Source organism: Anoplophora glabripennis, unplaced genomic scaffold (assembly GCF_000390285.2).
Source record: "Anoplophora glabripennis isolate ALB-LARVAE unplaced genomic scaffold, Agla_2.0 scaffold1498, whole genome shotgun sequence".
NCBI classification, from domain to species: domain Eukaryota; kingdom Metazoa; phylum Arthropoda; class Insecta; order Coleoptera; family Cerambycidae; genus Anoplophora; species Anoplophora glabripennis.
The window spans coordinates 30,682-54,610 of record NW_019417572.1 but is presented as its reverse complement, the minus strand read 5'-3'; the positions used below and the strand labels follow the sequence as shown (position 1 = coordinate 54,610).

The 23,929-nt window shown below is 30.5% G+C and overlaps 1 protein-coding gene across 2 annotated transcripts; it reads right to left on the bottom strand.

Moving 5' to 3' along the window:
- Positions 1 to 3,091: 3,091 nt before the first annotated feature.
- Positions 3,092 to 23,929, bottom strand: LOC108916273 (transcription factor cwo). 2 transcript variants are annotated; one of them, XM_018722485.2, is made up of 6 exons: positions 23,532 to 23,929; positions 11,278 to 11,343; positions 10,159 to 10,237; positions 9,074 to 9,276; positions 6,986 to 7,477; positions 3,092 to 5,253 (listed from the first exon to the last, which is right to left on the bottom strand). In XM_018722485.2, exons 1-6 carry the CDS (start codon positions 23,591 to 23,593, stop codon positions 4,824 to 4,826), a joined length of 1,332 nt encoding a protein of 443 aa, XP_018578001.1. In that variant the 5' UTR covers positions 23,594 to 23,929; the 3' UTR covers positions 3,092 to 4,823. The 2 variants fall into 2 exon arrangements, with proteins under 2 accessions (XP_018578001.1, XP_018578002.1); XM_018722486.1 differs by lacking the exons at positions 10,159 to 10,237; positions 23,532 to 23,929 and having other exon boundaries at positions 3,093 to 5,253; positions 11,278 to 11,344.

The window sequence follows — 23,929 nt, the reverse complement described above, 5'->3', positions numbered from 1 at the left end:
ATTTATTACTTTGCATCGAATATGATCCTACTATAGTTTACACGAATTACATATCAAACCAGCTGATGTGATATATGTAACAGAAAGCAAAATGTGCAGAAAAAAAAATGGCTTAAATCAGGGTCGCGCCAAGGGTAGCTGCTGCCGAGGAGCGGAACGTTTGCTGTCGCCTTAGCAGCATTCTAGGTTAATCACCGAATAATGGAGCAATAAAATAAATATGGAAACATACATTTATAATAATAAAAATAAATGTAATTTTCTTCAATTAACAAAAAACAATATTAAAAAAAACAAAAACAGGAACTTAAATAGTCTTATAAATAACACAAAACTAAATACATTTATAATACAAAATACATGTATAAAATTAACAAGAACACATAAAATGATGCTCAGATTAATTTAAATAGTATTTCGTCATTATCCAAAAAAAAATTTTTTGGGCCTGTCATTTTGCAAATTCCTCAACCAAATCAGACATCCTATCTAGATTTTTTGAAATTTGACTTTCAAAATCTATTATAGCTAAATGAGAAAGTCTATCTTGTGTCATGCTATACTCCACGGTCGAAATTATAGATCGCTAGCTTTTGGACTAGTAAGGGGGATGAAGCGTGCCGGGAACGAAAATCCATTGACGTGTCTGCGTAAAAGGCAACAAGATATAGAAAATAATGAAAAAAGATAATAAAACATAACATCTAATATTTTTTTACGGTTTGCTATAACAGGCACTTTGATCCATTTTAATTATTACAGCATTTTAAAACGTCCCAATTGTGTTTTTTTTTTAATTTATAAATTTATTATAGCCATGGAATTAGACCCCTCGTCTAGGCTTATATATGACGTTTCTCAGAACGGGTTAAATCAAGTCCGTTTACACCCACTAAAAAAGCATTTCCCTATTCCCTACCAAGTGCAAAAGACAGAGATAGAATATAGATCGACGTTCAGTGTAACTCGGTCTCTAGACAATTATAGATTCTATCGATGTGCGTAGCGAGCGGCACAAAGATAAATAATATTGAACCGTATAAAAATCATTTTATATTTTATACGCATTATGGTAATAGTGTTTTTATATTATGTCTTAGTCACTCTTTACAATTTCGACCGCGAGTATAGGTAATTTTTTATCTTTAATTTTGAGAAAGATATCTCGCCAGAGGCTACAGGTATGGTCAATTATATTCTCGACTCCCTGGAACGCGGCGCCCGGTTGCCACACACCCCTTGCACGCCCGGGTTGGCACAGCACTGGCTAATATTTGTTAAAAGAGAACGGCCCAATATGTCACCGCTTCATTTTATTACCCTTATTTTAGTTTTCAATTTATCACTTTACGAAGTGTTTGTAATACATTAGTTTATTACATGAACTATTAAAGCAAAATTTGTCTTTATTTTTAATCTTAAAGTCAAACTAGGAACTTTTTCAAACATATCAATTAAAAATTAGTAATCATAGTAAACATTTTTAAAGAAATATATTAAAAATACTTTGGTTTTAATATTTTGGCAACACAAAAGATGCCGGTAGCCCTGGACACAGTAGTCAATGGTAGCCCAATTGTTTCTTGGCCTTACAAACATCAGAATAATAATGAATATCTAAAGTCCATATGAACACAGTCTTCTTGTTTCACCACATATGATGCATCCGATCTCTTTTCCTTGATCTTTGGAAGATTGAAATTTTTTGTTATCTTAGTCTTTTTAGTGCTTTTGCCTTTTTGTTTTTTTGCTTCGTTCTTTTTATTGCCTTTATACTTTTCTATATGTTCCCTACTTTTTTTATATTGTGAAGAGATCAAAATTTTGCTATTTTAGGTTTTCGAGCCCGTGTTTTTTTGATACGTCTGGAAATGGTAACAACAGATTTATTAAATCTGTTGTGCTAGTTAAAGGCACCGGTTCAGTTGCAGGCAATGTAAAACTAATGGAAGGTACTGGCGATGAAGCATTGGCTGCTGAAGGCTGATTAGGAATATTTTTCCTCCATTATTTCTCCCCTTAAATTTCGGCAAATTTCTACAATAGATTTTAAAATAATTTTCATAAATAAACAAATTGACGAAGCAGTTGTAGTTCATTAAAAGAAAATCAAAACTTAAAATAATGTCCGGGGGTACCGATCACTATCATGCAACATTTTTAGTCACAACTTAAATTATACAAGAAATGTAAAAAATACTATTACAAACTTTAAAAATATAAAATTTCCTACAACTTCAAGCAACAGACAAGTACGCGTACTTACTTATTATGCTCGATAACTTATAACCAATTTGAAAGGAGCAACGAAAAATTTTTGTCGGGAACAAAACACGCACTAGCATTCAATTCACTAAGTGCCCGCACCACATCTGAGTTGTATTTGTATTTACTCTATAGGACGCATAATTAAAATTAAGTTTTACCTACACGTTATTGGTTTCTTAGAAATTTAAAATATGTCCACGGTTACCCGCCGTTCGGGGCTATCCGACTTTCCCCTATTTAATGAAATTTTGTGTAGTGTAAATGTATAACTTTACAGTTATTTATTTAAATGATGGTTCAGTGCATATTTGTACATCTTCATTGTTAAATTTTTGTGTAATATAAAAAATATGTATACAAATCAAGAAAGATGAAATTTGACAACTCATGCCATAGCTCCCAGCTCTCACTTGGATATGTCCTCACGATTAATGCGTGTAGTTGCTTGAAGTTACACTAACTTGTTTATTATATGAAAATTACGAGAAAAAAAAATCAATTTTCACTGCAGAATCTGAGAAAACAAACTTGTATTTCTAATGATCAAAGGTAGCCTCCATATAAATACGCTCAGTTACATCTTGTATTGCAAATGTCTCGCAATCAGTGGGAGATATTAAAGCTGTCTTTCTTCTCAATGTGTCTGTTTCTTTGTCAGATTATGACATCTCCTTTGCATTCCAACCACTAGAGTCCTAGATGGACGTCATCGGAACTATTTTCTGCACGATTCTAGTGTATTTTTATTCGGATTAAACCCACAAAAAACAAAAATTGTATTCATTCATTTTTATTATTTACAAAATGTAGTTATAAAAATAACATATACTTTAACATTATTAAAAACATTAAATATTTTTGCAGAATGTAATTATTTACAAAATCCTCAGTTGTGTCGTTTCATCATATAATAAAAGCATACTCGTATCCGGTATTCACTGTAATAGCCTTAATAGTATATAGAACAAGTATATTCAAAACAAGCCTTCCATATTGCACTTCAAGATTGTTAATAGTTTTCGTTGGAGCTCTTTTAACAGAGTTTGCATGAATATTAACAAAATATCTAAGAAATTAGTAGCATTGACTAAGTATTTCAATATTCCATCGATTTTTTAAAAAATTAGAAGATTAATGAACTCAGAACCAGAAAGGAACATGATGGATTTACAGTTTATCTGTTTAAAGACAGAGTGATTCAATTAATCAGAAAATCAAAATATAATCCGCATTTGCTGTGGGGTGTCAACAAGTTACATGTTGTTAAAATTGCACCGAACGTCAAGAAGATGGTAAAAAAATTGGAATCGTAACTCGGCACTTAGTGTCCCCACGCACACATTTGGCAAGAAGACATTTACATCCGCTTAACTCCTGCACACCGGACATTTGGCAACCAAATTCACCTTTTGTCTTAGTCCGCTTTCTATCACGCACAATAAACTTTGCAGGCCAAAAGAGACAATATCACTTGATTACTTTAATGAATGAGATATAAATTAAATATGGGCAGATCTATAATTGTACTTGGTATGTTTGGACACATTTTTAGTTAACACTTACCGCATCTTGAAAATAAACAAACCTTAGACAATATTGCTCATCTCCACAATATGGCTGTCTAACAAATGGCTGTCTAACAATTTGCATTTTAAAATCATCGATATATCTGCATATCATCACTAACTTTAAATTTGGTTAGTTCGAATTAAATTGTACACTACACTGGCCATGAATACTGAAAAAATAAACATGTACCTTGCGTCTCACTTATTTTGTGTTTAAGTAAAACTTGGAGTCTTTTATTATTGTAATAATACTGACTAGATAATTTTCAAAGTTTAAAAACTATATTGTACTTTTGCAAAAAAAATGCAACGAATAACTATGGAACTGCTTCCAAATGAGATTTGTAAAGGTTTAATGAAAAGTGGAACTACATAGGATACGATAAGTTACAAATGGACTTTTTTTCACAAATTTCTATTTTGCTCTAAATTAATGGTATTTTATGTGTGCAATGCAATATTTACCAACATTGTACCAAGGTAAACAGTAGAAAAATCAATTTCCTACAGCCGCAGTATTCAATCAACGAATAAGGGCAAAGCAATGTTGCCAAATCATGCCAATTGACACGTTACTTTGCAAGGTTATTGATACTGTGGAATATTAATATAAATTAAATAAATCTTTATTGATGTAATTGTGACAACCCCACACGTTTGTTTTTTGTTTGATTTGTTCTCTTTACTGGGAAATTGAAATGTGATATAAATATTAATGCCGCTTTAAATTAGGAGATACTAATAAATACCTTTCAATACTCCTGTATAGTAAATTAATTGCTAATTTGGACAATGCATACTTGTAAAAATCCAAGGGCTCCAAGAAATAACATGGCTTAAAATCTGCAATTTCCTTCTATTTTAAAACATTACATGTTACATTTTAAAAGTAAAAACTCTATCTGGTTTAATAGACTATATAAAATTTATATCAGTCTTTAAAGTCCCCTGACCATCACAGCCTTTTAATATTACATTCCTTCATACCTAATGCCAATTGTTTGTGTATTCCGATTTGTATTTGTTGTTAGTAACATCGTTGTCATAATTTGGTAAGAAATTAACGTTAATAGTTACGGGATGCAATACCACATTTTGCATTGCAGGCACGACCTCCAGTATGTCATAATTTTGTAGAAACGGTAGTAATGTTTTGTAATCAATAGTTAATGGCACGTAATATGAACCTTTTGCATGTAGGACGAATATAGGAACATTAAAATTGTGTTTTAGATCGTTTTGCAGGAAATTCCTTATATTTGGCGAGTACCTTTGCATAATGTCATTTCTAGGCGGTTCTAGCTTGGTGTGGTTATTGGTCGACACTGTGCTATCTGATGGAGACCTTCGGTGGGTGTTGTCGCTGTCCGAGATTCTGGTACACAGTTCGCTACTTGGAGGAGAACTGTGACTGGAACTAAATAAATACATACACTTATAATACCATAACAGGCTATTCTTTGTAAACAAACTTTCAAGAACTTCTAACGCAAAATAATGTCACTGTTTTATTTGAAAATCGTAAATTTAAAAGCTTAATGTTTTATTTTGACTGCAAAGCAGAATGAGCCGTTACAAAATGTGGAATATTTATTAATACCTCTTTTAAAGAATTATTTGTTTCTAAATGAATTTTGACAAAAGTTTTAGATTTTTTGTTGCTGCAATGTAACGTTTTTTAATTTCAATTTTTTATTTGTGAAGTTAGTTTATTATTACCAAAATAAACAAGTCAATTTTTTTTCTTTGAATAGAACATTTTTTGTGTATGGCAATTAACATTTTTATGGGGTAATAAAAATTTTTTTATTTCTTTGTTTAAATTATTCCAGAATCAAATGGTCTATTGTTCATTATAGATTTGTTACTATAAGATTTGTTATACTTATCCACCCAGCATACAAATATTACAAAGTATTACCCTCTGCACAATATTTGCAATATTATGTAATAATGATCTATTTCATTTTTTTTTTTTTGGAGCTTTAACTCATCTTTAAATTAAAAACAACTCCCTGTTATTCTTTGCACGACTTGTTTGATCTGTATCTTAATTTTTATTTTTATTTGCTTTTAGTGCTTCATTTTTTATGTCCAATTTCTTTTTTTTTTCTTTATGTATATTGCTACAATATTTGGTTTATATTATGTTCTGCTTATTCTGTTATTGGGCTGTTGTGGCAGAATTTATATAAAAAAAAAACAAGAAAATATAAAAATATTCCTCAAAAAAATTTTGTCTGTTAACAAAAATATGGACGTTTCCATATAAGTTCAGCAAATTGAAAAACTGGTAATATTTCAGATTAATTTTATTATCCTCCATCCCTCAGTTCTTCCTCTAAATCAGGGGATGATAAAAACAGCTCCTAAAAAGGAGTTTTTTGTTTTAGTAATGCTTTTATTCGTGTTCAGCGACAACAAAAACCTTTTATGCATATTTTCTTTAATTTTAATTTTTCTACACCCTCACCCCTCACTTCCACCCCTAAAATAGGGATGAAAATATTTTCATTAATTTTTCCTTAACTTGTTTCAATTGAGCATTGATTCCACCAAATTGTGTCTTAATTTCACTGTATTTATCGAAGATATAAGATTTCTGAACAAAGAAAATCGATTTTCACTTTTTTCACCTATTCACCCTTCATTTCCACCCCCAAAATAGGGGATGATGACATTCACAATCATTTTCCCTAAATCTGCATCAAATAAGCTTTGATTTAAAAAAAAATGTAAAAGGATTCGTTAATTCTTCTTCGATTTTGACATAAAAAAATGCCGTTTGATCGATAGTGCGGCCCAACTTCCACAACTGTGAGCGATGTCAACAATTATGAAAGTGACAGACTCTCTCATCCCGTATATCTAATACTAATACATTACAAATATTCGCCTAAATTTATTCCACTTTCATATTTTTTATGCCAATGATTCATACAAAAATAAAATATGTAGAGCTAATTTTAACATTAAAGGGCAATATTATAAAAGTGGGTAAACACCCCATTGCTTGATGTTTGAATAAGAAAATATTTCATTCGTCTAAACAAAATACAAGCAAAATTATGACTCGACACAGTGAAAAAAATAGATTCTAAAAAAGATGAGAATAAGAAAACGGAACCAATCAAAAACAAAATATTTACCTCTGATTTTCTGTACTTGTAACAGAATTTCTTCTTCCATTGTCGATCTTCTGCCTCTTCGGATTCTCTTGACCGCCACTGTTCATATCTTGAGTGAACCTAAGCTTAATATTAGTTTTATATTTATAGGAAACCCCATTAGCCTCTGGATGTTTTTCATAATCAGATTCAGAGGACTGAGTATGATTGTTAGTTCTAACACTGTACGAATTATTATTGTTTTGTTCGGGTTCACTTTTCGCCACTGGATATTCAGTTACTTTTAACTGGATATTATTCCTAACCGTTTCATGGGGATTTTGCAATGGTACAATGTGTTCGGTAGTCGCTACTGGGGTCCTATTTTGATTGACGTGCGGAGTCCTTGATATTGATTCGCAGTGCTTCTGTAAGTGGTTTAATAATCGTACACATATAGCCTCACGTGGAAAATGGCCTTCCACTTCTACCATGAACCTCATAGCCTCCGACATGCATTCTTGGTACCCCAACCTAAAATATTTGTTACTTTACAAATTGTTAAAATGGATTTATTACATATAGTATGTTTTTTAAGTCCTTGGACTATTTTAGATCAAAAAGTCTAAAGCAATTAGTTTTCAAAATGCAGGGTGTTGCAGTTAAAAAAACTCTCAATTATTCAATTATCTTCAAAGACCTTTGATGTACACAGATGCAAGATTGGTTAGTAATTTACTTACTTTAAAGTAAAATTCATTAAACTGGTTTACAAATGTATCAACCAGTGGCAGAAATACTGGGAGGTGCTATCATTAAGAATTCTATAATTTCAACATCACTGAATATTTTGGAAATTCAATAAAAGCTTTAACAATTGGTATTTCTAATAAAGGTGTCTTTCGTTTGACATCATACAGTTAAACTAATTTAGAAAAATTAAACTGTTCATTTCATAAAAAAAAGTGTACTGAAATTTCGTTTCTCTAAATACAATTTTAAATACAATGCAACCATAGCAAAAATAAATAAATCTGGAATTCGAGGGAAGCAGTTTCAAAAATTAAATTTTTAGGCAATGATTTTTTTTTGTCTTTGATCACAAAATTTCTACATACATATATTTTTTGGAGTGAACAGTAGTAAAAATATTTTTGATTTAATCAACAGTGATGGTAAACTTATTTTAAACTCAAAAAAATAACTTTGACGAATAAAGTAAAGTAAGAGATACCCTTTTTCATAGGAATTAAAAGTGTTTCTTCATTTTTCAAAACACTCAGTGACATTGAAAGGACTTATTATAATGTTTAATTAAATGTACTGTATCATTAGCAAAAGCTTCATTAATCTAATTAAAACATTTTTAGAGATAAATGTGATCTTTTTTTAAAACTGAGTATGGCCTAAGAAAACACTGTATAGAACAAATTAGAAACATACATTTTTAAGAACCTCTGAATCTTCTTATTTATTTTAAAAATAAATCATGTTCAAGTATTATTCTTTCACTCTTAGAGAGGCTTACTATACAGTTGAATAAATCGAACTACTCTAAATACAATGTAATCACTAAAAGTTCAAAATAATCATCGACTCAAAAATCTGGAAGATTCCAGAAGTTTGCAATTGCATGCCAATGAATTCTCCAAACCTGTCATCTGAACACATGCACCACACATTCTTTCACTTCGAAAATCGTAGCTTCTTTTGAATCACGGGAAAAATTGTGTGTACTATAATCATGATCTGCAAGGTTTTCTGGGGTTCTTTTTACCGGAATGGAATGTACAATACAAATGCACACTAGTGGATCACAAGCATGCTTTCCAAAATACTTAGTGGCATCGAAATTTTTGCAGTTCTTAGTTTCGTCATCTCCCGTCACTGGTTGATATAATTTTTAGAGTTTCATTAACATATGTTGCACATCTTTCGAGATATTTACATAGATGTGATATTTTTCACAAACTTTAACGCCCTGCATCTTGAAAACTAAGGTGTTAAGGATACAATATAGCATGTTCATAAGAAGTTTTCTCCTTGAAATGATCTAAAGAATCGTCACCTCTATTGTTGCAAAATACTTAAAGACTACACTATATAGTGTTAAAATTATCTGAAAATTACCGATAATGTTCAGTAGGATTCCCATGTTCCTGCTGTAAATATTTCATATGTTTAATTGCCATTTCAATAATTTCTGTTTTCTCGATCCTTCCTCTTCCTTTTTTCAAATATTCAGTGGGTATTAGGCGGGACAAATCTGCGAGGCAGTTATTCATTCTATCTCTCCTCCTCTTTTCTATTATTCGATGGGACATTGGGTCTTGCTAGCAAAAAAATTATACCTTCAAAGTGTCTTACTTTAAGGGCCATCTCAAAATCTAGCTCTAGCTAAAATCAGTTACTAAAATAGAGAACCTCAACCACAAGTTGCAGAAAGCACAGAAGCATTAACAGATATGTTAACAATTAAAATTATTGTTTTTTCAACGTAACATTTTCAATAAAACTTTTGTTGTTCAATTTCTCTTTTATTTTTAAATCATTTTTAAAGAACCGGTTACACAGTTTTTATCAATAATAAGAGCTAACTGCTACGATTATGTAAGATTGAAAACAAAAAATGAACTTTTGTAATCTTATCAATTTTATAAAAAAGCGTAAAATTAAAAGCATATTTATTAAAATTATTATCACAATCCAATAAACTTTGCATTCTGAGAATTTTGAGCAAACTTTAATCATCAGATAAAAACTAATCGATCATTATTAAAATTAACAAGTAAAAAGGTAGGTACCTAGTGACGTTTTCATTTTTATGTATATTACTTTAGAATATTGTAATATTCTTTTATTAAAAGTATAAGTAATAAAAAACAATTTCTTCAATCCATTAAAGTAAAATTCTGAATATTTTACTGGTTATTGACAGCTTAATAATGGATTACGAACTAGCTGATATTACCTAAAAAAGTTAAATGGGAAAGATTTTACTACAGATTTTAATCTTATTTTTTTTATCGGGTATTATAACTTGCAAAAGATCCTTTCAGAAATGTGGCATGTCACTAAAAAATTTGTGCAATTTGGAAAATAAAATTAAATAAATTTTCCTCCAGTCAAAATTAATATAATGACTGTGTTGCATCAATTTTAAAAGAAAAAGTATCACATGCTACACAGACAAAGATAATAAATCAAATACATACCCTTGCGACTTTATTCTTCTTATAAGGTCCATATTCACAATCGTCTTCACTACATGTCGCAGTGGAAAAATTTAAATTTCTGAAATTATGGACAAGTTTTTATTATGTTTTAATATTGGCAGTTGCAAAAAATTGGAGTGATTATATGTTGATAAAAAATCAGATCCATAATCTTTTTAGAAAATGATTTATATGGTCATATAGTGAAAGTCCAGTCTTTTTCATGAGTGAACAAATTGTCGTTAAGTTACTAATTATTTCTTTAGTTGTTTCCACATGGCTACACGTATTCTATTCAAAATTGCCGCTGTCACATAGAAGACGACATTTGTCAGAGAATATATTAATTTTTTGAATATTTTGAATTATGTACTCGTAAAAACATGTCATTGAAATCAAAATTAGTTTTAATCGAGAAAATCATAAATTTAACATTTTTGGCTGAAAAGAGGAGAAATGTTACTTTTGTATTGACTAAGCAGTTTGAGGAAATCATTAAAAAAAATGTATAATGGCAGATTGTATAAGGTCTATGTTTGTATATGTGCAATTGTTTATTTTTCTTTTATTAACTGGTAGTTGCTTTCTTATTTTTCACAAAATTTTCATTTTTCTTTGTTACAACATCATGAAGTTTAAAAAATAAAATGTTAATTAGTATCAAATTAACATTATAAATATTTAAAGAAACAGTTAATTACAAAAAAAAATATTTTGCAACTATTTTCGAGATCTAGTATAAGCTGCCTACAATTCTTTTTTTACAAATTTTGTATTAAGTATTTTCGTAATAACAATCTGTGAGTGAAGTTATTCCCTAATAACGTTGTGGATTCAAAGTTACATTATCAAGATACAACCAATTAAATTTTCTACAACCTTCATTATTTCAATAAAAATTTTGCAATTTATTAGAAAGCAAAACGAAACTAAAAATTATTTGATTTAAACTCGAAGTGTTATATTTTTATATTGCCCTATGAAAAAGAAAAAATTAAAAACTTATTAGACAGTTGTTCATTTTATCAAGTCAATAAGCCAAAAAATTTACTATTTACGTGTACATTAATTTTAGGAAAATGCGTCGGTGAACAGCACATTAATTAAAAATATACTCACGTGTCGCAGCAAGGATAAACCGCTCTCTCATCCTTCATCCTGGCAACTTCTTCATGAGAATTGCAACTGTAATTATAAAACGACTTTTAAAAAAAATAAGACTGATTCATAATTTGCTTCAGAAATTACCGGATGTTTCGTAAAAACACCGCACGCTCTAAAGCTCCGCCATTTTTAGTCCGGAATTGCGAAACGTCGTTAATACTACTTTAATAACTATATCGTTTTACAAAAATGTTAATGACACGAAAGCCCTTTGGCTTAGCAAGTTAGTTGTATTGACAGAAATAGTACTTAACAAATTATTTGATATAATTTTGAAATAATAATAAATCCTTAAAATATTGACTAACAAACAGATTTTGTAAGTAAAAGTCAATTATTTCATTTGTTCTAATTTCAACAATAGAACACAGTACAGAATTAGGAAACGCTGACTATTCGTCTGACTTTCCTTCATTAAAATAAATGTGAATTTGTGCAATATTCAAATTATTCTAATTTCCCATGTGCTCCACTCCAAAAAAAATGCACCTTTGTTATAATTTTTGGACTTTTAATCATGCACGATGTATTCTACGAGAAAAAAATCAAAACGAACTCTGCGATATAAAATAACTTTTTTTACAGTTGAAACCCCTTAGATCCCTGCTAATTCCGACGCAACTGGCTAGTTTTTGATAAAATTGTACTTCTACACAGCTTCTTGGCGAAGAGTTTGAAATCTGTATCTTTAATGGTTCTTGAGTAACTGATAAAAGAAAACGTGCTTCAGTACCGCTTTTATTGTTTGTAAATGGAATCAATGGAAGTTTATCGCAAGTCGTTGTTACACCCTGTATAACCTATCCCGAGATAATTTAACTCTTACAAAGCCTGAAACATTCGAAGCATCGACAAAAGTGAAGCGTACATAAATTTTACTTGTATTTCGTCTCGCGATTTCAGCAAGGTCACGCCTATGGTGTAGTCGTGTACGTCGACAAGGTAATTAGTCGTTTGTTTGTAGTGAGGTCTATAAACTTAACTCATTGTTTTATTTATATTCATTAACTATTTGTAGGCTAGTCAATTAATTTCTTGACAAATATTAGCAAAAATTATAATGCTTAAGGGCGACACTATTTTTAATTATTTATTTTTATTACTGCCTTAACTTGATTTCGTACACACCAGTGGGTAACTAAAATTGGAATATTCGGGGTGGTTCGCAAGTACATATAGGGTCTAATTTCCAACTAACGGGATGTTAAACTTTGGAATCAATATTTTATTAAAATTGGGTACATTTCGATAACACAAAGAAATCCAAAAGTATTTCCGAAAATAAAATTGATAACTGTTAACCGTTTTACCTGTGACTTCAGGAAAAAGTTTCCAATAAAAGTTGTATAGTCCTTTGAAGGCTGCAAAAATTCGTTTTCAGGAGAAACAACTAAAGATAGCGTACGCAACTTTCACAGACGAAGTTCTTTTAAAAACAGAACGCCCTATATATTTTATATCTTTGAATTGGACGTTTTTTTATTTCAAAAATATGAACAAGTCATATCAACACTAGACATTATGGTTATTCCAATCTACAGCTACCTTCTTATTGTGTTACCACTATTACCTGTATTTACAATTAAATTATAATAAACGGAAATTGATAACTCTTAAATTAAAATTAATTAAAAAAATTGTTATATTTTATTACTATTTTATTATTATCTCTTTATTCGCAAACAAAAGGCCACCTAAAGAAAAAACATGGAATGAATTAGCCTGATTAACATTAAAAGCAAACTGATTTCTTTTATTACAATTTTATTTAAATTAAAATCTGGATCCACATGCTCTCATACTTAATTTGCATCTACTTAAAGTCACTTTCTATTGTAAAAATATATAACCATTACGGATCCCTTATTTCCGTAGGTATTTAAAACCTATTATATACAGCGTGTCCCACTAGTGCGGGAAAGTCCAATATCTATGTTAAAATGAGGAATATATGGATTTTTCTTTTTACTGTGTTGCCACATTTCTCGGAATGTACAAATTAAAAATATATTCAACTATACAGGGTGTTCCACTTTTCTTGGACAGACACCAACTTTGGTTTTTTAAATGGAAACACACATTTTTTATATTTTTCTCGGATTCTACATCAAAAATAAAGGGTACTTTGTGTAGAATAGTTCTATTCAAATATTCAGTTTTTGAGATATCTCGCATGAAAGGTTTTTCTAGTCGATATTGGTTGCTTACATTTTCTGATACTGACAGGTTATACTAATAGCTACTAAGCCCTTTTTTTTATCAGATCTTTAGTGAGGATGACTCTTCCGAATCATGCTCCAAAAACTGACCTGCGTTATACAGGGTGACCAAAATATCATGTCAAAATTGCCAATTGAAAAATTGAAAATCTCGATTTTTTTTAAATGCAACGCCCTGTATATTTTCATACCATGAGATGCAGAATTAAATTCTCTACAACTTTGCTATACCTGCTCCTATACCAAAATTCATTAGTTTTTCATGAAATCTCATTTCTATGAAAAAATGCGATATTTACAAATAGCTTATACAGGTTCGGAAGTGCCCATGGTACATCGGCCGTTACGTGAGAGCGATAAAGTAAGTCATAGAAATGGGTGCGATAGACAAGGATGGTTACATTGAAGACGTTTCATAATCTGAATAGTCACTCCCACTTCTAACCCGAAACGGGCGATGACTATTCAGATTATGAAACGTCTTCACTATAGCCATCCTTGTCTATTGCACGGATTTCTTTACTTTGTCGTTCTCATGTAAAGGCAGATGGACCATGTGGATTTTACAGCCCTGTATGTAAAATAACGTAGTAGGCTCCTGTCACATGATAATCTGGAAAATTTTCGATTCACATAAGGTTTAATAGAAAGGCGACAGTAATAATTGTGAAATGAATTACTCTAAAGAAGAATTAGTAAATAAATAGAATAATTAGTAAAACTCATGGTAACTGTTTATTGGCAAGTTGTATTTGCCAAACTAATAATCCAGATTTACAAAGATATCCTCGTACAAAGTGTTTTGTAAAACTGAAGGAGAGGTTTGAAAGAACAACAAATACAAATTATGAGAAGACGACAAGAGCACATGCATGCAGTCTCCAAAACAGTAAATTAACATCGTGCATTTCTAACAGAAGTAATAAAGACCTAGTTAAATTAGTAATTAACAGGTAACCGCTCAAAATGTCTGCCATTTTTCTATAGATATTGAGCAATTCTACGACGAAAATTGCACACATTTCACACATTTCGCAGCATTTCCGGAGTTAGGGTCAAAAAAGCATTTCTTATCTTTGCCCGTAAATCTTCTACATCTGTCGGAGGAGTTTCATACACCCTGTCTTTTATATAGCCCCATGAAAAAAAAATCAAGACAAGTAAGGTCTGGGGATCGGGGAGGCCATGGAATTGGCTACCTATCCACAAATCATTTAAGTATTCTCTAACCTGAAACAGTTTTTCTATGAATTTACATAACTTACATAATGAGAAAACTTACCGTCAGTGTGGAATGTGCAGGGGCACCATCAAGTTGGAACCACTAACTGTTTAAGTCATCCGGAAGAATATGTCCCTGCAATTGGAACAAGTCGTTTTGTAAAAATTGAAAATACCCATTACCAGTTAAGTTTCCTTCAAAAAAATGTGATCCAATGACATATTCTCCGCATATTCCCGCCCAGACGTTGACTTTAAAGCGATGTTGATGATCGTCTTGTCTTATTAATCTGGGATTATGATCGGCGTAATGGTGATAATTATATCGACTCTCTCGACCAGTATTTGCAAAGGATGACTCGTCAGTAAATAACACTTTTGAAAAAAAAAATCATCTTGCAGCTTTATAGTTGCCCACTCACAAAACTGTACTCGCTTCTGAAAATCTTGCTGTGTTAAGAATTGGTGATGCTCAGAATGATAGGGGTGGAAGTTGTGTTTCTTTAACGTTCTATTAACCACACTTTTGGAAATACTAATTTCATCACTAATTTCTCTGACACTTGTAGATGGATTTTGGACTGCACATTCCAAAATGTCAATTTGACTATCCTGATTACCACATGCGTGTGTTCTTGTTGTCTTCTCATAATTTGCATTTGCCGTTCTTTCAAACCTCTCCTTCAGTTTTACAAAACACTTTGTACGAGGATATCTTTGTAAATCTGGATTATTAGCTTGGTAAATACGACTTGCCAATAAACAGTTACCATGGGCTTCTCTTCTTCTATTAAACCTTTCTTTCTATTAAACCTTATGTGAATCGAAAATTTTCCAGATTATCATTTGACAGGAGCCTACTACGTTATTTTACATATAAGCTATTTGTAAACTTCGCATTTTTTCATAGAAATGAGATTTCATGAAAAACTAATGAATTTTGGTATAGGAGCAGGTATAGCAAAGTTGTAGAGAATTTAATTCTGCATCTCATGGTATGAAAATATACAGGGCGTTGCATTTAAAAAAATCGAGATTTTTCAATTTTTCAATTGGCAATTTTGACATGATATTTTGGTCACCCTGTATAACGCAGGCCAGTTTTTGGAGCATGATTCGGAAGAGTCATCCTTACTAAACATCTGATAAAAAAATGGGCTTAGTAGCTATTAGTATAACCTGTCAGTATCAGAAAATGTAAGCAACCAATATCGACTAGAAAAACCTTTCAAGCGAGATATCTCAAAAACTGTGAATATTTGAATAGAACTATTCTACACAAAGTACCCTTTATTTTTTATGTAGAATCCGAAATAAATATAAAAAATGTATGTTTCCATTTAAAAAACCAAAGTTGGTGTCTGTCCAGGAAAAGTGGAACACCCTGTATAGCTGAATATATTTTTAATTTGTACATTCCGAGAAATGTAGCAACACAATAAAAAGAGAAATCCATATATTCCTCATTTTAACATAGATATTGGACTTTCTCGCGCTAGTGGGACACGCTGTATATGAAGGGTGGTAAGTAAAAATAACTAAAATAACGAATTTTTAGAGTGATAATTGAAAATCATTGATTTTCATGTTTTGAGAAGTGAAAGTAAAATTCGATACAAACTCCTTTCAGGCGTACTGATTACAATTTTATAGATACAATTTTATGGAACAGTCAATACACTGTTTAGAATTTTTTTATCTTCAGATTCTAGTTCTATACACTTCACACTTACGTCTTATATGTATTGCTGGTGATTAAAACGTGGCATAATGTTTATTGTTTTACGATCAAAACATAGAATACACAGAAATTAAGGCAATTAAATATAAAAAAAAAGTTTATTGCACAGCTGTAAATTTTATAAATATTTGTTTCATGTTCGTAATAAGTAGATACGAGTCAGTAGCGGAGCCAGAAAAAAGTTTGGGAGAGTCGAAATGTAGTGAAAGTGAAAAATGTCTTCTAAAAAAGATTTTCTTATTTTCACGTTGGGTCGAACGCTTGGGGGGGGGGGCTTATTTAACAATCAATTCAAAATCTTAGTAAAATTAAAGAAGATAATATGTATATCTCTACTCAAGAAATATTTATTTTACTCATCATAACTATCTTATAGAAATATAAAATACATATATTTATAAAAGAACAAAAATACATTTAATCAGTCAAATTCTCAAATAAAACATGGAGAAATTAGTATTAGTATAGTATAAAAAAATACTGCGCCACTGAAATGAGTTTTCTATTTGTAGAAATATAATGTGGGCCAATTTCGATATTTTTAGGTTTCCCGTACTTGAGTAGATTAACAAAAAGTACTAGTACTGGAGATGTCCCGAGCTCGAATTTTGATTCGGTTTTCTTTTTTTTTAGTAACCGATTATTTTTTTTGTAAAAAGGTTTTTTGGTCGGATTTTTGCGTAGAGTGGATGAACGTAATATTTTTAAAAACATCAGATTTTTCATTTATAATCTAAACCGTTACTTATATTTTTTTTTTTTGATGTTCTAAATCTGCATAAAATTTCCGTTCAAATATATACATATTTTTTAAATTGTTTGAAGGTTTAGAGGCAAAAATATATATTTTTTTATATTGATACTATTAATTGTGTGGTACGATGGATGTATTTGATTTATATGTAGATAAAAAAACGCATGACACACTGTATGACAAAACAATTGAATTACATATAAAAAAGTATCCATTTTACAGGGACTACAATGTAGGAAATAGTACAAATAATACCCCGATAATCTTGAACCCTTATAATAATTGAGGCAAATATGTATATCTTAGTCGTTGTTGCTTCATTTGCAAGTTACAGGGTGTTTAAACTTTTAATAAACATTACAAATATACAAATATTTCAAAAGTTATGTAGCACAAATTAATGAAACTCGGCAATGCGATATAGCTAAATGGAAGTTAACTGAATTTGTACACAATTATATCAACCAGTGGTGGAGTTACTGGGAGGCACCTTCGTTAAGAACGTCAGAACTTCGACGCCACATTTTATTCATGAAACAAGGAATTTTCAAGTTATTATTATTTTAAATAGTTGAATTAAAATAAAAAAAACGTTCGCTTCACAAAAAACATTTTTAAGTATAAGATTTTTTTGTTGCGAATATATTTTTAAGAGTAAAAACAAACATTGGCGTAAAAATTTTCCAAAGAGAAGTCATAGGCAAATTTCTACGTCACTGAATTTTCTGGACTTTTAATGATTACATTGTATTAAAATTGTATTTGTAATAAAAAATTCTTATAAAACAGTTTTAAAAATATTTTCGATTTATTCAACTGTGTACCTAATATTATTTTAGACTAAAAAATAACTCTAACTTGATTTGACCATTACCAATCAAATGAACTATCGAATGTGCAAAATACTCAGTGAAGGTCGGATGCACAGTGGCAATGTACCGGAGACCTGCAGAGAACCAGAAGAACGATAAAAAAATTAATAAATAATTCTTTTTGTAAATAATTGTCTTTGCTTTGTCTCTCGATTGAACATTAGTTCCTTCCACTCTATCTTCTAAATTTTTGTACGTAGGGCGCGTTCTTCATTGCTCATCTCACTGAGCATGAAGATGGTTGAGCTGTATTTAATTAAGTCGCCACCCCTAGTTTCATTAATCTACGTAAAACATGTTCAGAGATATTTGCGTGATTGCAATGTTTTTTAAAAACTTAAATACTTTTGTATCTTACAAATGAAGCAATTATGGACTAAGATATATTTGACCCAGTCATTTTTAAAATTATCAAAGTACCTTTTGTGCTGCTTCATTAAACAAAAATCGCCAAAAAAACGACCTATATAGTAATGTTAAACACACCTCCTAAATGAGTGGAGATATCACGATGCCCATTCAATTTTTCGAGAAAATCGAGACCGAGACATTTTTAACAACTTTTTGTCTATCTCCTCAGGAAATTCCACAAAGCACAAATAATGTTCGGTATCCTAGCAATTCTAATTATATTAGGCCCGGTACTTCGAGTCTCGGTTAAGGCTCGATTAACTAATTAGGCGATTAGATTGTGATGGTACTTTATAAAATAAATCAATATATGTACAGTCTAATCGCCTGATCAGTTAATCAAGCTTTAACCGAGACTCAAAGTCTTAGACTTTTTGGATGTTATAAATTAAAGTTATATTAGTTTAATATTTTCTAGCCATTATCTGTGATAATTTTTTTTTAAATAAATTTTTTGAAATTATCTTTTGACCTATCAAAGTTTATATTCGCCCCTTTTATAGTTATAAAAATATATACAGGGTGGTCCGAATTTTATGCAGGAAACTTCGGAGGTAGATAGATCTCTTTAAAATAATATGTGTTTGCCTTATAAACATAGGTCTGGAACGGCCCCGTTTTGGAGATACAGGGTGTTGAGGTTTTAAAAAAAATTGATTTTTTGTTTATATCGCAACTACCTCACAGGTGGTGTAGAAAGGAATGTAAATAATTTTGTTGATTTGCTTACAAATTGCACTTACTTTTAAACATAAACAAATATTCTTGTAATATTATCGTTAGAAGTGTCTGCCACAAGGGGATTGTATTGGTATGAATAACTTGAGAACGGCGAACTTAGGGAAAAAATTAATGTCACCTTTTTTACGTATTTTGTGCATTAAAATATAAATCAGTTACAATGACATGTAAAAAATGCAGTGGCGTAGGTTTTTTTGTAAAAAAGGGGGTGACCCCTGTCCAGTTGTACACCACTGGTTGAACCTTTAAAGCTCATATTTCAGGGAATATAAGGCCTACTATCATACATTATATGTACCAACTTTTATTGAGATCGGTTAATAGATTCTGGAGATATAAACAAAAAATCAATTTTTTTTGACAACTTCAACACCCTGTATCTCTAAAACGGTGCCGTTCCAGACCTATGTTTATAAGGCAAACACATATTATTTTAAAGAGATCTATCTGCCCTCGAAGTTTCCTGCATAAAATTCGGACCACCCTGTATAATTAAATTGAAATAGATCAGATAACTCGTAAATATTTGTCTAAAACGTGACACGCCTATCTACGACACAACAGCTTCCAACTGTTAGTACTACGTGATAAAAGTACATTCGTTAACGTAATTCCGAAAATGATACTTCACAGAAAAAATTCGACACGTGATTTAATACGCGAAATACATTCAATAAATACACGTGCCGATTACGGAACGACGATCAAATTCTTAAAAGTCTATGTTATTGGAATCAAGTGCATATTATTTTTTTATTCTGGAATATAGCCAAGCCTAAAGTCTGTTGTTCGTGCGCCTCTACATTATCAGTAAACAACTTTATAATAGTAGAAAATAACAGAAATACATAATCTACTTTTTATTTTTAACTGATGTTTCGTACGATACTGGAGGTGGTGTTTACAAAATATACTACAATTAAATGCGGCTTACGCTGATACACGTAACTAAAAAATTTGTTATAAAATTTAGTCCATGTGTTTTTCAAGACATTTCATGTTATCAATTTTTGAAAAAAATTTAACACCAGAGCAAGATGTTCCCTACGTTGTTAATTTCGAACATGTTTATTCAAAACCCTTTTAAACTTTAAACGTACTGGAAATAAAACAATACTAAAAATTAACAGCGAGATTCCTCAAAATTTTCCATTTATTATAGCTTAATAATTTTAGAAAACGTATTTTATTAACTAAGGTATTTTTATTACATAAAAACAATTTTAATAACTACAAGATAAAAATTTATAGTTATAAAAGTAAATCAATCAATACAGTAAAAATATTTTTTGAATATGCATAATAATTAATTACACAAGTTGAAACTTGAAAATAATTTTGGTTTTAAAGCTCTCACGGCCCGTGCTCAGGAACGGATTTAAGCTCAGGCCCGCGAGGGCCCGGGTCTAGAGGACCATAATTTGTGCGATGCCAAAATTTGAAAAGCTACTAAAATTTGAAAGTTGACTAAAATTTGGAAGGCGTCAGGTTTCCGTCGGCTGAGAACAAATTTTTTCTCACTGCTATGACTGATATATTAAAACTTCAAGGCTACAATTATTATGTTGAAATAATTGCATATGTATTCACTAAATTTCAAAATATCGAAAGAAAAATTAAAAAAGATATTCTTAAATATAGCATGTTTTTTATTCGTAAAAATTATTTTTATATTATTCGTTAAAATAGAAATGAAACGTTTATCTGTTTTTTTCGATCGAAAAATCTGATTTTTTTTTTCGAATTCTTAGGAAATTTAATTCTCTACATAAAATCTTCAGTAATTAAGCTCGTAACTTTAACAGGAAATAGTTACAGCCCTCAAGTTTGTGGAGGTTTTGGAAAAATGTTCACGTATTTTAACGTAAGCTATAAAAAAATGTTTTCCATTCATTTAGCATGGGACAGGGCACCGCCTTATAAGCTCGGTAAATTTTTGATTTATCAAACAGGCTTTTGGTGAGAATTTTTTTTTAACATAAAGTAACCTTTGAGATTAAATATTATAGCAACTTCAAAACAATTTTTTATGCTTTAGGTCACTACATTTTGATATTTCAGAAAGGGCGCCATATCAGAGTGGACCTACAGTGCAATCCAAGTTACAGACTTACCTTGCACTTCCTTAGCTAGGAATCTTTAATATGCTGTTGTTGTTCTCGATATAGGCTCTATGGGGATGGACCCACTGTCAGAACTAGTTGCATCCAATGCTTAGAAACGTTACGCGCCGTTATCCATTTCCGGCATCTTCAATGGAGACTAGGCAAATGCTTCGCCACAACTGAGATACAAAGCCTAGCCCTAGACTAGGAAGACTAAGAAACTGCAAGGTAATTTTGTAACTGGCAGCAACCAGATACACAGGCCAACCCGAAAATTTTCGTATTTTAAAAATTAAAGTTATCAAAGAATAGTACAGGACGAGTCGTATTTAAAATCAAACCCAGTATCTGATAGTAATTCCGAAAATAATTGTAACAAAATATGAAATATTTAAACTAAATTTGGAACACACAAAATACCAAATTTATACATACTCTCGGATCCGATATTAAATCTGACTCGCCTTGTATAAGATTAAACAAAATACAAAACAAACTTTTATATATTAAAATTTGGAAATAGTTTTGATCTCTAAAATTCGTGAGATGTGTACTTATGTTTTTTTTTCTGTTCAACAGGACAACACATCGTTGCTTTTCAAAATTTATTTTTTACCTAAGTAATATAATTTACTTTTACCTATCCAAAGGTAGGTATAAAATATTAGGTAGTTACATAGTATAATATGTATAAAGAAGGTAATTATTCTTTTTACAAAAAAACTGAAACTTTATATTTACAATACATACTCTTGAAATTACTAACAATACCTATTAGTAATACTTTTCGAAACTTCAAAACATAGGAGTAGCTACTTTTAAAAATTTGAAGTAGGAACCTTTATAAAAAAATTATATTTTCTCGTAAATTTACAAGTAAAAAAAGGTTTTGCTCTTCACAGCTATTGTGGATCACACTGTTTACATACCTACTTGTTGCCATTTTCAATTACTTAGACAACATACACAGTGTGATTCATTTATATGGAAACACCTTTTATAATATTATTAATTATTAATATTATCATATTTAATTCTGGCTTTTTGAAAGATAGACCTTAAAAAACTCTATTACATCACGTGACATTTGAATTTGTTTCCAGTTATCAAATCCTACTTGCGTTTTCTTCGTTATCAAACCTGATAAAAATTGTTGGCAATTTTTTAATTTAAGTTCTGATTGTGCCACTGGATTCTGCAACACCTTAAACTAAAATGTACAATTAAGTGAGTAAATTAAGTACATAAAATTAGTTATTAACAGTTTTTATCATTTCTGTTTTTCCTAAACGGAGAGAATATAAGTAAATTAAGTATATAAATAAATATAAATTCATAAAATTTTTACTAATTTGCTCTTTTTAATGGTCAATTTCAAATTAAATAATAATTTTATATTTTAATGGATGAATCGTTGAATTATAATTATGAATAACAAAAAATTACAAATCCATTCACGAAAATTGGAGACAGCTTTAATTGAAACTTTTTCTCAAACCTTTACTATATTTTATGCACTTGACGGCATGCAAATCTCAGTGGTGTAGTCAAATTTTAAACAAAAAAAATCTAACCAATTTTTGTCCGACCTCAAGGCTCAACTTCTGTACGCCACTGGCCGCTTAATGATATTCTTTCGTTTAGATAATTTTAAAAATAATGAATGACAACTACATCTGAATGATTTAGGAAGAGGAAAATTGGGAAAAAAATTAAATATAAATTCAAATTTTTTATTTATCACTATAATTTGAATGTACACTCTTAAATCAAATCAGCATATTTTTTCAGACGATCTAAACATTTTGAATATCAAAAATTCTTTATAGAACTTGCAATATAATGTTGAAAATGTAATTAAACTAAAATTTGCATTCGTAGCACGACTACTATGACTTAAAAAACATGTAAAGCAGGTTGTTGTTTCTTCGTTAATAATTTAAAAATGGTTATAAATCTGACAATTTTATATAATTAAATCAAGTTATTAATAGCCATATCATTTCGGAATTGAATGAGTAAATATAATAATGAGACGTGTTTACGTCACAATGATTAAATTTATCTAGTATTTTTGCAATAAATTTATATAAAACATAGCTCTACAAGTAAATTATCACTCATCGAAAACTTCATAACACTTACCTTTCGTATTTTACACGTTGAATGTTCGCATTTTCTTCCCAGTAGTTTTGTGTCATATCCATTTTTAATTTAAAAACAAAATAATTTTTTAATACACAATCACATTTATTTGAGAAAAGTTCTGCACCATATCAGGAAGTACAAATATCAAGTGACTCTCTTATTACAATAATAAATGTATTTCAATTGTTTACGGAAAATTTGACAGGTGTCGAAGCACACACTTGCCAATCTCACTTGCTTCTTCCTCTAGTTAGCTGGGCACTGATACGAAGCGAATGAACACGCTAGAGTACACGTGAGCGATGAAAACAATCAACGACACACCTAAGTTATTTGTTTTCGTCTTTTTCATTACCTACTACGTGACCTGCCACACATATTTATGAAAAAGAGGA

Excerpts from the sequence above, each read along its gene's own strand:
- LOC108916273 (XM_018722485.2), bottom strand. The coding sequence starts at position 23,593 with ATGGATATGACACAAAACTACTGGGAAGAAAATGCGAACATTCAACGT. Across the intron at positions 11,344-23,531 it reads CAACGTGTAAAATACGAAAG|TTGCAATTCTCATGAAGAAG; the intron begins GTAAGTGTTATG and ends TTATAATTACAG. Across the intron at positions 5,254-6,985 it reads ACAAGTACAGAAAATCAGAG|TTCCAGTCACAGTTCTCCTC; the intron begins GTAAATATTTTG and ends GTATTTATTTAG.